At 40.5% G+C, this 16118-nt stretch overlaps 1 protein-coding gene across 1 annotated transcript in view; it reads right to left on the reverse strand.

The window, feature by feature from the left end:
* Nucleotides 1–4619: 4619 nt before the first annotated feature.
* The window catches only part of col4a5 (collagen, type IV, alpha 5 (Alport syndrome)), a 52890-nt gene continuing 41391 nt past the window's right edge, over nucleotides 4620–16118 (reverse strand). Inside the window, exons 30-49 of the mRNA XM_049569539.1 lie at nucleotides 15197–15364; nucleotides 14951–15040; nucleotides 14517–14663; nucleotides 14304–14402; nucleotides 14110–14199; nucleotides 13852–13991; nucleotides 13645–13771; nucleotides 13316–13495; nucleotides 13165–13215; nucleotides 12886–13071; nucleotides 7684–7817; nucleotides 7230–7302; nucleotides 7037–7108; nucleotides 6795–6923; nucleotides 6388–6486; nucleotides 6004–6216; nucleotides 5744–5921; nucleotides 5535–5649; nucleotides 5275–5447; nucleotides 4620–4983 (exon numbers count right to left, since the gene is read on the reverse strand). Coding sequence (XP_049425496.1) covers nucleotides 4902–4983; nucleotides 5275–5447; nucleotides 5535–5649; nucleotides 5744–5921; nucleotides 6004–6216; nucleotides 6388–6486; nucleotides 6795–6923; nucleotides 7037–7108; nucleotides 7230–7302; nucleotides 7684–7817; nucleotides 12886–13071; nucleotides 13165–13215; nucleotides 13316–13495; nucleotides 13645–13771; nucleotides 13852–13991; nucleotides 14110–14199; nucleotides 14304–14402; nucleotides 14517–14663; nucleotides 14951–15040; nucleotides 15197–15364 — 2546 coding nt within the window. The 3' untranslated portion in view covers nucleotides 4620–4901. The remainder of the gene's footprint in view (nucleotides 4984–5274; nucleotides 5448–5534; nucleotides 5650–5743; nucleotides 5922–6003; nucleotides 6217–6387; nucleotides 6487–6794; nucleotides 6924–7036; nucleotides 7109–7229; nucleotides 7303–7683; nucleotides 7818–12885; nucleotides 13072–13164; nucleotides 13216–13315; nucleotides 13496–13644; nucleotides 13772–13851; nucleotides 13992–14109; nucleotides 14200–14303; nucleotides 14403–14516; nucleotides 14664–14950; nucleotides 15041–15196; nucleotides 15365–16118) is intronic.

The following is a 16118-nucleotide window of genomic DNA, read 5'->3' on the forward strand; positions in this document are numbered from 1 at the left end:
AATCTATCTTTATGTGATTCTTATGTGTCATAGACATTCTAGAATCTGTCTTTATGTGATTCTAATGTGTCATAGACATTCTACAGTCTGTTTTTATGTGATTCTAGCATGTCATAGACATTTTAGAATCAATCTTTATGTGATTCTGAAGTGTCATAGACATTCTATAATCTATCTTTATGGGATTCATATGTGTCATGGACATTCTAGAATCTATCTTTATGTGATTCTTATGTGTCATAGATATTCTAGAATTAATCTTTATGTGATTCTGATGTGTCATAGACATTCTAGAATCTGTCTTTATGGGATTCTAATGTGTCATAGACATTCTAGAATCTGTCTTTTTGGGATTCTAACGTGTCATAGACATTCTAGAATCTGTCTTTATGCGATTCTAATGTGTCATAGACATTCTACAATCTGTTTTTATGTGATTCTAGCGTGTCATAGACATTCTAGAATCTATCTTTATGTGATTCTAATGTGTCATAGACATTCTAGAATCTGTCTTTATGGGATTCTAATGTGTCATAGGCATTTTACAATCTGTTTTTATGTGATTCTAATGTGTCATAGACATTCTAGAATCAATCTTTATGTGATTCTAGTGTCATTGACATTCTAGAATCTATCTTTATGTGATTCGTATGTGTCATAGACATTCTACAATGTATCTTTATGTGATACTAATGTGTCATAGACAGTCTAGAATCTATCTTTATGTGATTCTGATATGTCATCGATATTCTAGAATTAATCTTTATGTGATTCTGATGTGTCACAGAGATTCTAGAATCTATCTTTATGTGATTCTTATGTGTCATAGACATTGTAGAATCAATCTTTATGTGATTCTAATGTGTCACAGAGATTCTAGAATCTGTCTTTATGTGATTCTTATGCCATAGACATTCTAGAATCTATCTTTATGTGATTCTAATGTGTCATAGACATTCTAGAATCAATCTTTGTGATTCTAATGTGTCACGGACATTCTAGAATCAATCTTTGTGATTCTTGTGTCATAGACATTCTAGAATCTATCTTTATGTGATTTTAACGTGTCATAGACATTCTAAGATCTATATTTATGTGATTCTGATGTGTCATAGACATTCTACAATCTATTTTGTGATTCTTATGTGTCATACACATTCTAGAATAGATCTTTGTGATTCTTGTGTGTCATAGACATTCCAGAATCAATCTTTATGTGATTCTATTGTGTCACAGAGATTCTAGAATCTGTGTTTTTGTGATTCTTATGTATCATAGACATTATAGAATCTATCTTTATGTGATTCTTATGTCATAGACATTATAGAATCATCCGTATGATTTGTATGTGTCATAGACATTCTAGATTCTATCTTTGTGATTCTGAGTCAGACATTTCAGAATCTAGCTTTGTGATTCTAATGAGTCAGAGATTCTAGAATCTATCTTTATGTGATTCTAATGAGTCATAGACATTCTCGAATCTATCTTTATATGATTCTGTCATAGACATTCCAGAATCTATCTTTATGTGATTCTAATGTGTCATAGACATTCTAGAATCTATTTTTGATTCTAATGTGTCGTAGACATTCTAAATTCTACCTTTATGTTCTTTCAGACTTCAATCATCCAATCCACCAAACAACACCAAATAAGAGTCAACAGCAATAAAAAGCTGTTTGGCACTGGCAGAGAAGATTTGGCAGATTTTTTTATGGGCACAACCCACATACTCAGCTCTGCTGCTCATCCCACAAATACATGTTCCTTACAAATGTGGCACCATTTAAAAGAGAAATAAACAGGCTTTCCAATGGTATAAGATTTACTGCCAAGGATTGTCACAACAAAGAAATAATCTACCAAACACAAGTTACTTTTTGTGCCTAGTGTATGTGTCTTTCTAACAGGTTGTAAGGTTTCCAGAATCTATATGTAAGCTAATGGGTTATAGAGATTTAAGAATCTTTCTATATGTGATTCTAATGTGTCATGGAGATTCTACAATCAATATGTAATTGTGACCGGTGATTGTGTCATAGAGATTCTAGAATTTATCTAAATGGGATTTTTAGTGATGTACATACGAAGAGGAAGGCAGGATATGTTTGAAAAGATATGGGAACCATGTAATGTGTTTGTTAAAAGTATCAATCTAGCAAATGACAACTAGGAGGAATAAGCATTCAGTTATGTAAACCTCATAACAGGGTTAGTGAGTTCAAATACCTGTAATTGTTATAGGTCATTAAATTGTGCACAAATGTTTATGGCTGAGAAGTTTGTGATGTGTATGTGTATTGTTTGTTTGTAATTTTTTTTTTGGTTTCCAACACTTGTACAACAGCAGGTGCCTTTATTAATGAGGCATGCACAGGTCTACACATTTGCTATAATTCTGTGAATATTTACAAGTGTGTGTGTGCATATAAGAAAAATGTCAATAAACAGTTTAAAAAAAATGGGATTTTTATGCATCATAGAAATTCTATGAACTATCTGATTTAAAATGTCATAGAGATCCTAGAATCTATCTATATGCAATGCCAATGCATCACATACACACAGGCACACGCGCACATGCAATATCACATCTGAGTGGAACGATGAGGAGATAACCTTCCTCACACAATTATGCAACAAACAGAACTGCCGTATCACTCGCATTTTTCACATGGCTTACCATACATGAGCTTTTACTGTTATTCTGATCATGTCCTCCTCTTCTTTAGTCAAAATTTCCTGAATTGTTGAATTTCAATGCTGCCTTTTCTGCATCAATTTAGGGTGAAATTGTCTTTAATTTCATCAAAATAAAAGTCCTCTGCTACGTTCATATTTTTATTGAAGGTAATAAATGCATGTGCCCTGTGTTTCTCCAGAAATCTAGCCTATGGTTGGAGTAACAACCTTAAGTATTTATTAGGATGCTTTTCCACAGTAGGATATTCAACTATTCTCTTGTGGTGATAATCATACATTTTCTGAAGACAGCACTTTGGACATAGTATTTATTTCAGTCTTAAAAGTTTATAACAACTTCTGGATAACATGACATGAAAAATAAACAAAAAAAGAAAAAAAAAATACACATTTTTAATCGCACCCCAGGTTGACATAATTAGAATTCATAAAAGCAGTTTTGAAAAAATAAAAATAACAATAAAATCACAGGAAAAAAAAATCTTCCCCCCTAAAACAGCTCTTGTAGACTTTCAGTACATCATTAGTCTGTACACCCGACGTGAGAGAAGCGTCACATCAGGGACTGTTAAGAACAAATGTACAGACACTTCAACCTGTGTTTCAACAGGGTCGAGTGTGAACACTTTTTACCAATTTTAGATACAAATTCAAGCCAGTCAAAGTGGATTTTAAGGTTTTGGGGTGCAAAGCCCCCAAAACCTCAGGCCCTCTTTTTATGAGCAAAGCCCAGCACCTGGAAATGTTAAAGAACACAAAACAAATATCGAGGTTTTCTAATCAAGGAGCCAAGATTTAATTCAAATCCTTTTTGCACAAATATCTGTCACATTCCCCAATCATTAGACTACGTAAAAGCAAATCCCCTTTATCTCAGTTCAACATTTATCAATTCTACAACTTGAATACAAAAGGTTTAAGTGATTGGCATCGTTAATATCATACAAGACTGTTACGTTGAAGGGAAAATGGCTCTGTCTGTGCTCAGTAGTTGGCTTTATTTTTCAGTGAAATGCCTGAACTTTGTTAGCGTTTGAAAACAGCGAACAATCTCCCCACAGCCGAATAAAGTTTATATACCTTTTTATCCTCTTTTTTCAAATATATATTTATTATATATAAAATACTGTTTCATTCATAAAAGCCTTACTTTGTACAATATCTGAGTCGATGTGCGTCAGTAAGCATTGAAGTGAATGCATGAATGTGTGTGGGTGTATGTGTGTGTAATTGTGTGTGAGCGCGTGAGTGTGTGAGCTAAAAAGGAACCTGGAAAAAATTGTCGTATAACAAACAGCTGGTACCGATTCAGGACCTAATACACTAAAAACAAAAGGTGTTTTACACAATATACACATTTTATTACTTACAAAAAAAAAAGGTAAGAGGAAGAAGGTGTAGGCTGATGGTTAGAAGGTGGGTTACAGCAGGGTTAGTACCACCAAATGTAACGTTAAAACCACAGAAACATGACGGAGATAGAGAGAGAAAGAGTGTGTGAATGAAGAGCTAGTAATAAAAAAAAAAAAAAAAAAAAAAAGGCAGTCTCGCTAAGGAAAGCTCATCGTCAGTGCATCTCTCATCTTGGATGTTCCGAAGTCAAAGTGCCGATTTGGTAACCGTGGAGACCATCCACTCCTCATCAATAAGGCCAAAAACAAAACAAAAAAAAGAAAAAAGAAAAAAGAAAAAAAAGCGCACTTCTGTCTAGACAGGGATGTACAGTATCACATTTTTGTTGCACCAACGTCAAAAGTGACTTTTCTTTTTTTTTTTTAAAAAAAAAACAAGAGAAAGGAAGATGTGATCCTTTTTTGGGAAAGAAGGGAGAAGAATGAAAAATGCACTTTTGTTGTCACACATCCATCATGGCACCATTTAGTGGATATTTTTCTGCTTTCGTTTTGAGGTACTTCTTAAGAGAAACAAAGAATAAATGTAAGATTTATTTACGTCAGTTTTTTTCTTTTCTTTTTCTTTTTTTTTTTTTAAGCTGTGTTGCACAGTAGCACCATTGTTTAAGTTGTAAGTTTGTTTTCCGGAAGACAATGCACCATTGGAATTCCACCTTGTCGTCAGGCGACGGCCTATCCGTCGCTGTGACCACCGCCCCCACCCCTTACTTGTCTCCCATCATCCAATCATCTCGGTACTGATTTATGCGTCCCCGGCAACAGTGGGTTTGCTCGTTGCCGTTACGTCCTCTTCATGCAGACCACGCAACGGCTGACGCGTGTCCGTAGGTTACCCGCCTTGAGAGTCTCTGACTGGGGCTTCCTGTAAGGGCCAAAGGGGGAAGGTGGTTACGGCAGGGAGATAGACATATGTGCTTTATATCATTTTCAGATATCAATTCAATTTTCAGGCACGTTAACAGTGAAATTATTTGTTTTTCTGTTTTAAAATGAGCGTTCGACCATTTAAAAAACAGATTCTCTCTCTTTTCATCTGCGACCCCTCTCTGTCTTACATCTCTAAATCTCTTTTGTCTATATCACCCTTTTTTAATGCATCTTTCGTGCTTCAACTTTCACTCATGCAACAGCTTCTCCACTCATGAATCCGCACCTGAACATCTCAGAGGGTTCCACAGTGGCCAGCCAGAAGCTGTACGAGTTGCCGTAGTAGTTGCACGTCCCTCTGCCGTGGCACTCTATGAAGGGCGCGCTGCGGAACTCCTCCAGGCAGGAGCCGGGGGAGGCCAGGGCCTGACCGGAGCCCTCTGCACCTGCACTGGTGTGCTGAGGAGGAGAGGGAAGACTGGTTATGTACTGGACTGCATGTGAACAACAATGTGAACAAGAGTGCTGAGTGCAAACATGTCCTACCATCATGAAGGAGTATCCTATCCACAGAGCTTCCCAATTCAAAGGGCAAGTGGGAATCTGGATGGTCTGACTGTGGACTGCGATCACCATGGCTGGAGCTTCACACACTGCACACCTACACACAGAAATGTACAATTAAACATCTTGCATCATCCCTCGTCGTCTCTTCCTTCTTCTTCTTCTTCTTCTTCCCTCTGTCTCCACCCTACCTGCTGATGTACGGCTTGATGCCCTCTCCAGTGATGGGGGCCATGGACATGGGCATGGGCTCCGGCGTGGACAGCCAGTAGGAGTAGTCGTTGCGGGAGGCAAAGTTGCAGACGTTGTTGATGTTGCAGAACATGAAGGGCATGGTGCTGAACCTGCGCAGACAGCTGCCGGCCGTGCCTGGAGCAGAGGAAGAGGAAGGTCAAATATATGATGGTAAAATAAGATCAGGAGGGCTGAGTAAAGTTTAACTCCTTCGTACCAAGGTCCTGGCCGTGCGCCCTCTCGTTGCCCTGCACGTACAGCAGGGAGTAACCGTCGTAGATGAGGTTAGTTCCGTCGGGACAGAAGGGCACGTCCTGACCTTGGCTGTGGCGAGTGATGAGGAAGCCGTGGGCTGCAGAGACTGAGCCCGGGGGACCGGGAAGACCCTGTGGACCATCTGAACCAGGGGGACCAGGGTAGCCACGCTGACCTAAGATCAGAGGAAATGCATGTATCAGAAATTAAACTAAATCGTTCAACCACTAAGTCCCGCTGTGTTTCTGGTTTTATAAATTATTCGCCCAGCTTCAGTCAAGATGGTATTTTTAACAACTACAACTGAGCTGTGATGGTTGGTATGTCTGGTTCCAGTGTCACTCACCAGGCTGACCAGCGGGTCCGTTGTCTCCCTTCCTGCCGGGTGGGCCGCTGAAGCCAGGAGGACCCTCTGGACCAGGATCCCCAGGATCACCAGGCAGACCTGAAAGCACGGAGACAGACAAGAGTACTCATTGTTAGATTAGTGAACCTTCTCTGGTGCTAGAACTGGCAACTTATGCAACATGACCCTATATCGATATAAATGGTGCTGTCTAAATCTGTATCTGGCTTGAAAACATATCGATATATCGTACATAGTCGTTCTATCGCCCAGCCCTACGCTGACCTAATGAAAATGTCATTGTAATGATCAGACATGTTTCCGATAGTTTGACTGTCCTAAACAATATTATTTTTATCTTCTCGTGACCACCATCAGATCGCATCAAACAGTCCACAGTCACTCACCTGGAACTCCGTCACGCCCAGAAGGACCAGGGAGTCCCCGACCACCGGGCAGGCCTTGAGGACCAGGGGGTCCTCGCTCTCCCTTCACCACAATGGGAGCTGCAGGTACACCGGGGTCACCAGGGGGGCCTAGAGGTCACAAAGGAGAATAATCAGTCATATTTTGTGTTGAAATAAACAGAATTTCTTTTCTATTCCTGACACTATTCACTGTAACTGAAAATCCAAATGTGTTCACCCACCAACGGGTCCGATATCTCCAGGGTCTCCGGGAAGGCCGCTGCTGCCAGGAATTCCTGAGTCTCCCTTTGGTCCTGGCAAAAACACAATGATACAAATGTTTGGGTTTTGCTTGCGATGAAACCACAAGATAAAAGTACAGTTATGGATAATAGGAAGATACAGGAAAAAGCTGTGGGAGTATGGTGGACTAACCAGGGAATCCAGGAACACCAGGCAGACCAATATCTCCCTTCAGACCAGGACTACCGGGAAGACCAGAGGGACCCTGGTAAGAAAGAGGTCCACAGTTACAACTCCACAAAAAGTTTAACTTTGCTTTTCTTAGATCCAAATCTAGCAAATTTAAAGGTCCAGTGTGATGGATTTAGGGGGATTTATTGGCACGCATTAGCAGGTGCTTGGCTAGCGGCATTTGCGACAAGCCAAGCACTGATTTGTAACGTTACACTGCTTTATTCAGTGTTTTTACCGGTTTAAATCCCCTGATCTGTTTGTTTTGGAGAGGAAGAGACCTCTGCAGTAAGGAATCCTAACCGGGAGTTCACACTTGGAAGACAGGAGAAGTTTCATCTGGTTGCAATCTGCAATCCTCACCACTAGATGCCCCTAAATCCTACGCACTGTGTCCTCAACCAAATAATCTTACCGGGAATCCAGGAGTGCCACTCTCTCCCTTCTGTCCGGGGAAGCCCGGCTGGCCAGGAGCTCCGGGAATACCTTTCTCTCCCTTAATGCCGCCACTTCCTGGAGGCCCACGGGGACCCTCTGGTCCGGGTGCACCTTCATATGCAGACGCCAAAAGTCAGGAACAGAATGATAGGGAAATGACACAATAACATACAAGTTTCTTCTCATTATAGTCTCACCAGAGATCAGTTTGGTTTCCATTCAGCAACTCAAAAGCAGGATTTTCTACTATTAAAAAAACCTATTGAGAAGTTGTGTTGTCTAAATTTAGATTAACAACTGAAAAGATGAAGTAAACATAAACTCACTTCATATTTTAATCTGCATAAATGGAAACTGAACTGACCCAGACCTTTGTTTTTTTTACAATGCAGCCAGTAAAATTAACAAATTGCTTCAGACGTCAACTTCCATTTCATCCACAAAAACCTTTGCAACACACAACAGAAGCGTATTTCTTACATTTTACATAACTGGCTAAGAAAATCTTCATATTGGTGATGTTGCTAACCATTTAGAGACGTTATTTTACATATAATTTCAGTCAATATTTCTCAGAGGCAGAGCTGAGGTCCGATCTTTGCTATTCAAATTTGCCAGTTTACAAACTAACTTTAAATCCACCAGCTTTACCTCAGAGAAACTTGTCTGTCAGAGTTGAAAAAGACGAGGACGACAAGGAAGAAATGTAAAAACCAAAGCGTATTGTTCATACAGAATGTCGAGAAAACACAATAGGATTAAATGTGTTTGGGTGATTATGAGCCGTCCTGAGTGCCCAGTCTGTCCTGTGGGGTGAAGAAAGGGTAAAACACAACTGCCAACATCAACACTGATGTTCACTCAGTCTCACACACTCTCTCCAAATGTCGCTCCTAATCAAAACAGAACATGTTATGATACAGATCCCATTTAAGAGCATGTATCAAAACCATCAAACCACTGGAGTCTAACCTGGAGGACCTAGGGTTCCCAGAATTCCCATTCAAAGCGGAGCCGGGTTGACGGCGCAGGACAAAAAAAGAAGAGGAGGTTAAGACTGAAGCAAGCATCAGCACAGAAACAGTCAGACTAATACATATTTGTCTTTTAGTAGCCAGGAGGTATTAACCAAAAAGGCCGCCTGGTGTTACTGTTAGCATGTAGAGACCTTTAAAGGCAAGCTAGGAGGCCATTTTGGGATTTGGGAGATACTGCTGGTTACTATAACAAAAACATTTAAGCTACTATGTTTAAATTAGTGCTTATATACAAACAATTAACTTTCAGGAAAATCCGACAGAGCTAAAATTACACTACGTAACACACACTATACACAATGATTTAACATTTCAGGTGAGTTAGTGATATCATGGTGTGTTTTCGTGTACAAACTGTATGATGCTATTTGCATAACACACCTACATGTGATCCAGGTAACATGCTAACTGCCGGAAAACAACTACTGTGTGTTATATTTTTATAACTCTTAAACAATTTGTTTTAAAAAAGGGTGCTTACTTGTTAAAGGTGCATCACATTACCATCAGTGTGCACAGAAAGTGAAAGGAGACAGTTATTAGAAGAAGTGAAGAAGAAGAAGTCAGACAAGAGAAGATGAAGTGATTTCCCAGAAGGCATTTGTTCCCTTTAGATCAGAGAGTGGGGTTAAACTCAGTGGTGCGGAGAGGAACGTGCAATAGACGTCTGGACGCCGTTGATCTGACCTGCTGGACCTGTGGCAGCCGGATGCACGTGTCATCACATGAGGAGGCGGGGCCACACCGCAGTGGGTGGGGCCAAGCCACAGGAAACACAGGGGGTAAAATGTCATAGCTTCATTTTGTCATCCTCACACCCAGAGAAACACTTGTGTGTTTTTGACTAGCCTAACACAGCGCTGGAGTGTGGTCAGTGTTGATATTTACTTTAGAAAAGAAACAATTTTATGAATGAATATAAGAGCAAATATGTTTAGGTTGTGGTTGTTTTACTGTAAATATGAATTCCAATCTGGGAGAAAATATGCACATGAGAGTGATATTATTCTATTTAAAATAAATATTTCACAGGCTTCAACAACTCATAACAGAAATCTAAATATTTAAGTATAATAATTACAAAAAAAAAAAACAAGTTACTGCTATCAATTTAATCTCTACATAAAGCGTGCTATACATGCTACAATTTTGCCTGCTCCCACGTGTGTTTAAATTTATTTTTATGGTTTTATATGTGAACGCTGCCAAGTTGTAGTGAATGTGAACATGTTAACCCTTTGAAACCTGGAGCTACATCACTTTTCTTGTGCTGCTTTCATACACCTTCCACAAGTATTCAAATCTTTGAACCCTGAGCTACTTGGTGTGATTTCTTTCAAAAAAAAAAAAAAAGAAGGGAAAAACTATATTTATGTAATTATCATTGTTTTATATTTAAAATTATGGTACATATTTATTAGAATTTTAAAAGTTCTTTTTTCAGGTCACTTCCTTTTTTTTAACTTTTCTTTCTGATTTTGTTTGTTTTTAATTTTTTCTTTTTTCTTTTATTTCATTTGATTTATTCATTTTTTATTGTTTTATTTTTGCTTTTTAAAAAAAAAATATTTACTGAATTCAAAATTATGTTACATATTTATTAGAATTTAAAAGCTCTTTTTCCAAGTCATTTCCCTTTTTTTTTGTACTTTTCTTTCTGATTTTCTTGATTTTCATTTTTTCTTTTCTGTTATTATTTTATTTGATTTATTCATTTTATATTGTTTTATTTTTTCTTTTTAAATTTTGTTATTTACTGGATTTAATTATTTTACATATTTATTAGATTTTTTAAGCTCTTTTTTTAACTTTTCTTTCTAATTTTCTTGATTTTATTTTTTTCTTTTTTCTTTTATTATTTTATTTGATTTGATTTATACATTTTTTATTGTTTTATTTTTGCTTTTTAATTTTTTTTTTTAATTTACTAAATTCTTGCTAATTTCTTTGGGGTCATTTCGTAGGTTGTTGCTCATTGCCTTCTTCCCATGTTTTTGAAAGAACCAAAGCCAATGTGCTCAGGTTTCAAAGAGTTAAAAAAGTGCCATAATTTATTGCAATTAATCTGATTCCAAAAACTGATGATTTGGAATTTATCAGACAGACTGAAGGATGAAGTTTTTTAGTTATGGGTTGAGAAATGTCTCTTAATAAACCATTTAAAAACCCATTGGATTAGGTGGAAAGTTGTTTCTTACAGGCTTATTTTTCTTAATCCATATTTTTATAAAAGGCAAAATGATATTTACAGTAAATTCAAATTTTCTTGTCATTCAAAACCATTGCACTGGGTGCCGTAAGCTGTGCATTATCTCCCCGAGGTGTGCGTCAGGTCTGTCCACTCTTTCCAGCATTGTGTTAGGCTTGTTCCCACTGTGTGTGTTTGTGTTGGGACAAACAGTGTCCATGCAGATGACTGATTGGTGGGACAGAACACAGGACAGCAGAGCCAGATGCAAACCCAAACACTCTCAACTAGACTCTAGGCTTATTGTTTTTGGTAATAATCCAATAGCCGTATCAGCGCCAGTATCAGTAGTATTTTTTCAGATGCAAGTTGAGAGTTCTGTTGAGCTTGTTTTGGCTCCACTGTTTCACACCAACACTTCTTCAAAAATGATTCAACAGGACCACAAACACTGGACACACACTGGTTATGAGCAAACACATACATATACAGGACATCAGCGCTGTGGAGAGATGGATAGATTACAGCTTCCCCCACTGTGGGATTAGGAGAAGAGGGCGAGGGGGTGAGGAAGACACAAGGATGGATGGATTGGTGGATAAAAGAGAAAAAACTTGATGATGATGAAACAAAAAAAGTGCCATTAACACATGCTCTCTTTGGGGTTGAACCCTGGGGACAAACAGTGATCGGTGCATGCGGAGCACCCCGACATTTCCTGGTGAAAAGATATTTTATCATCCGTGCTCAGTGTCGATAATGACTGGACAGGTTGTGCTCAGACAGTGACATGGTTCTTACACTGGTGGTGGTGGCGATTGGTGCAACAACTTCCCATGCAAATCAGCTGACATGGAGATGAAAGCATTCACATTTAAAGTGCAGGTGTCTGCCATTTGCTGTCTGGGTTTCGCTGGTTAGGTGAAGTGAATGACATCAGTTCCTCACTACCTTTTCTTAAGTTTGAATCAATAATGTTTTGTAATGTAAATTCAGAACTTTGCCCACTAGATTATGCTGGTGGTTTGTGTGTTTTAGACCATTAACTATAAGCTTCCTTTTTCTGCGGTTTTTCCACAGGCTAGTTAACAACATGTTGGGCAGGAAATCCAAAGTGTGGGATCATTTTGAGAAGGTGAAGGACGAACCCAAGGTGATATGTAAACTCATCTTCATTGGTCGACTACAAACATGACGTATCATCTGAAACATGGAAGTAGCTACATGCCCATTAGCCACTTAGCACAATCATTACTGCTTTGCCAACAGTGTCATTAACAGGGGGCTCGCTCAGTGTGTGACTCAGTGTAGAACTTGTTAAATTTCTGTTTGGAAATCTATAAGATTTTATATTAAACGACTGAGATTCAAGAGTTCTTTGAAAAGACCAAATTATCCTTTCCTATCCTGACCAATTGTTTTCTGCCAATGTTTCATATTAAACAGTCCAAGATCAGGACTGTGCTGCCATTTGGGGACTGGATCTCAAAAATCTGCATCTCACTGGCACATTTAAGCACCAACAAGGAAGATTTAAACAGTTTCTGATTGCAAGCTGCAGGTAATTATAGCATGACTGACAAAAAAAAAGCTCAGTTAGCGTCTTGTTCACTATGATCACAAGCAAGTTTTAAGTCTCTGACTTTCACACTTTCACAATAAGAGATGCCAAGAGCTGGCTGAAATAAGGTTGCTGTAGTAATGTGAAGTATCCATGATTTGTAGTTAATGAGTTAAAACACACAGACTACCAGATAAACAGGGTTTGTTGCATTAGCACCATTTGGACCCTAATAATGATTGGAATGTCCTACACATTACACCCCACCCACTTGTTACTGTAGGTGAGTAAAACAAACTACCACTTGATCGAGGTCTGACAGATCTGACAGAAAACCAGACAGCAATTTCTGGCAGCACATGTGGTGACAAATTTTATATTCAAGTGCTTTACCTGCTCTTCCAGGTGGCCCAGGGGGTCCTTGGAGTCCTTTGGGGCCTTGAAGAGCCAGTCCTGGAGGCCCAGGAGGGCCAGTGTTGCCTGCTGGGCCGGGTGCACCGGGGAAACCAGCCTCTCCTTTAGTGCCAGGGAAACCGGGACTGCCAGATGGGCCGGGAAGACCTGGGTCTCCCTTTGCACCTTAAAACATAGTGAGAGATAAAGTAGAGGTTGTTACACAAGTGCAATAATCACAACAAATAAAAGGGTTATATATAGTGGGGGGTTACTCACCCGGCAACCCTGGAAGCCCAGAAGGACCAGGACCACCATAACCAGGAAGTCCTGAAGTAGAAATAAATCAGACGTGAATCAAATCAAAACTGAATACACTACATATCAATTTAAAGTAATTTTCTTCCAGTCATGTTGATGAGCAACTTACCTGGCTCTCCTTTGACTCCAGCTGGTCCTGGGATCCCGTCCCGACCTGCCTGACCCTTCTCTCCTGGCAACCCTGGTCCTCCTGGTCGGCCAGACTCTCCTGGTCTACCAGGCGCGCCAGTGAGACCTGGGGCACCGGGCCCACCATCGAGACCCTTGGGACCAGGGACGCCGGGAGGACCTGACAAGAGACAATGCTTCATTCATTATTTTAGCCCCTACAGCCCCTTATCAGAATAACCAGACTCAGCATCATATATGTGCTTCACTGACACCACCTGCTTGTGCCCTCTGAGGGGTCTTTCCTGAACCTGCTGTGGTCAAACATACCTTGGAATCCTGGGAGTCCGGGGTCGCCTTTGGAACCTGGTCCTCCTGGTAAACCTGGAAGACCGGGTGCTCCTGGACTTCCTTTAAGTCCTGGACTTCCTGGGAACCCTGGCTGGCCTGGTTCACCCTATGAGAAAGAAAATGAGGTGTGACCCTACATTTAAGAGTTTTTCTGTAGTAGGACATTTCAAAGGTTGAATCCTGTACCTTGGGTCCGGACTGTCCTGGTGGTCCAATTCCAGCAGAGCCTGGTTCACCTTTAGCTCCAGGGAAACCAGGTCCTCCTGGCTGTCCGGGGGATCCTGGCCTACCTGGCGTACCTGGCAGACCCTTCTGCCCTGACGGTCCTGTCACATCATCAAAATGTGATGTCAGCATTTATGACAAAGAAATCAGGTGTTGGAGAAATTTGGAAACATCTTTCAGTGAGTCACCAAGAACCAACTGTGAGACATTCAAACCCACCTGGAAATCCCATTTCTCCCATGCCACCCTTTGGTCCTGGACTTCCGGGAGCACCTGGGCCTCCTGGGATGCCAGGATCTCCCTTAGGACCTGCAGCACAATGTAAATAGCATGTTAGAAATATATTTGCATGTGTGCATTTATGTATGCATGTGTGTGTGTGTGTGTGTCTGTGTTGGGAGGTAAACCCATACCTGAAGGTCCGGGGAGTCCAGGGCGTCCATCTGATCCTGGCAGTCCGGGGTCACCGTTGAGACCAGGGATACCTTTCTGACCTGGAAGACCTGGGGCACCTGAAGAACACACGCACACATAATGTGTATTTAATAACATAGTAAATAGTCATTTCATTTGTTGACCTATTCTTAAAATGAGGTATATTTTGTGTGCAGTGAAGGCCGCTGTACCTGGTAGTCCAGGATCTCCTTTGGCTCCCTTTGTGGCCGCTGATGGCAGGCTGGCTCCTGGGGGTCCCTGGACACCAGGGTCACCTCTCTCTCCTTTACCACCAGGACTGCCGGGTCCTCCGTCTCTACCCGGGAATCCAGGCTCACCTGGAGAGGAGAACAGGAGATAAGAGAAGTTTAGTGGTCATCAGCGAGGTCCTTTGGTTCTTTATTCTCTTTAAAAGCTTTCATAGAAGGTGGAAGTAACAAAACAGACATTTAATAAATGAGGATATCATGAATTATTCCATGGATTACAAACTCTGAACTCGTGTCAGCTTGTATTCCTTTAACACACTGTTTTCTTGTATTAAAAATAATACAAAGTGGTGACATAACTTTGAACATATCCTGTGTGATATATGTCTTTTAGGGCTGTATGCAAGAGTCATTACCTTTAAGTCCAGGAGCACCAGGCCCTCCTGGTCCTCCTGGCCCTCCAGAAGGTCCTGGAGGTCCCATAGGACCCATGTCTCCTTTCGAACCTTCAGCCAGTCAGAGAGGATGAGTTATTGAACAAAAAAATACATGGAATAATCAGTTACACAGTCCATCATTTGTAGAGCTATAGCAAGAAGGTCATATTTTAACATATTTTATTGGTAGTGCTAACGCATTATTCAAAGATAGTTATATGTTACCTGGCAGTCCAGGCAGGCCATCCCGTCCAGGTCCTCCAGGAGGTCCTGGGGTTCCAGCTGGTCCTGGGGAACCTGGGAAACCGGGGCTACCTCTGTCTCCTGGCAGACCTGGGATGTCTAGACCTGGAGGACCAGGGTCTCCCTTCTCTCCGTTTGATCCAGGGAATCCTGTAATGATGGTATCGAGACTTTACTGTCTGGTCAAAGGAAATATATTTCAACTCCAGGTTTCCAGTATAGAAATGATCTGAAGACAAATTAATCTTTTTACAGAGTGCTGTCTTCCCCTGGAGTGGGGAGTCCAAAATAAGACGCTACATCTAACTATTTTCTGGTCTTAATACACACAAAGCGGAGGCAAAGCAGTAAATTAAAACACAATATATCCTCACAAAACAATACTATGTGTTTAAAGTATATCATACATTTCCATGTGTGTTATGTGTCACCATTGACTGGCCAACAACCAGCACCAGTATTGGGTTACAATACCTTTCTCGCCTTGGCATCAGAGGGTCGCAGGTAAGGAAGGGGTGCGTTTCAAAGCGCAGAGGGCGGAGCGTTGGAATAAGCCGAAGATGAGATGAGGAGAACAAAGTATATAATGCATTAAATGCATTAAAACGTCTATATGAAGCCGGCTTTCAAACACTCTGAACATGCAGCAACCAGTGCATGCTCAGAGTATTGAAAATGTTGCTGGACATGTGTTAGTTTGTGGGTTGTGTGTGCATTCGAAGGAAGAGTGATGTGAAATTCTGTGAGGTTAGTTTATGATCTGTGTGCTCGCGAAGAAACAGCGTTAAGTGATGTTAAGTGCGGTGATGGTGAGGTCTGACGTGTGTTGCTCTGAGATACAGAAGCTGTACAAAGACAAAGTGCAGAGTGGTGATGCAGTCAAGAAAGGGTGAGAGCGCTGTAA

The sequence above is a fragment of the Epinephelus fuscoguttatus genome, linkage group LG23, assembly GCF_011397635.1.
Source record: "Epinephelus fuscoguttatus linkage group LG23, E.fuscoguttatus.final_Chr_v1".
In the NCBI taxonomy this organism is placed as follows: Eukaryota; Metazoa; Chordata; class Actinopteri; order Perciformes; family Serranidae; genus Epinephelus; species Epinephelus fuscoguttatus.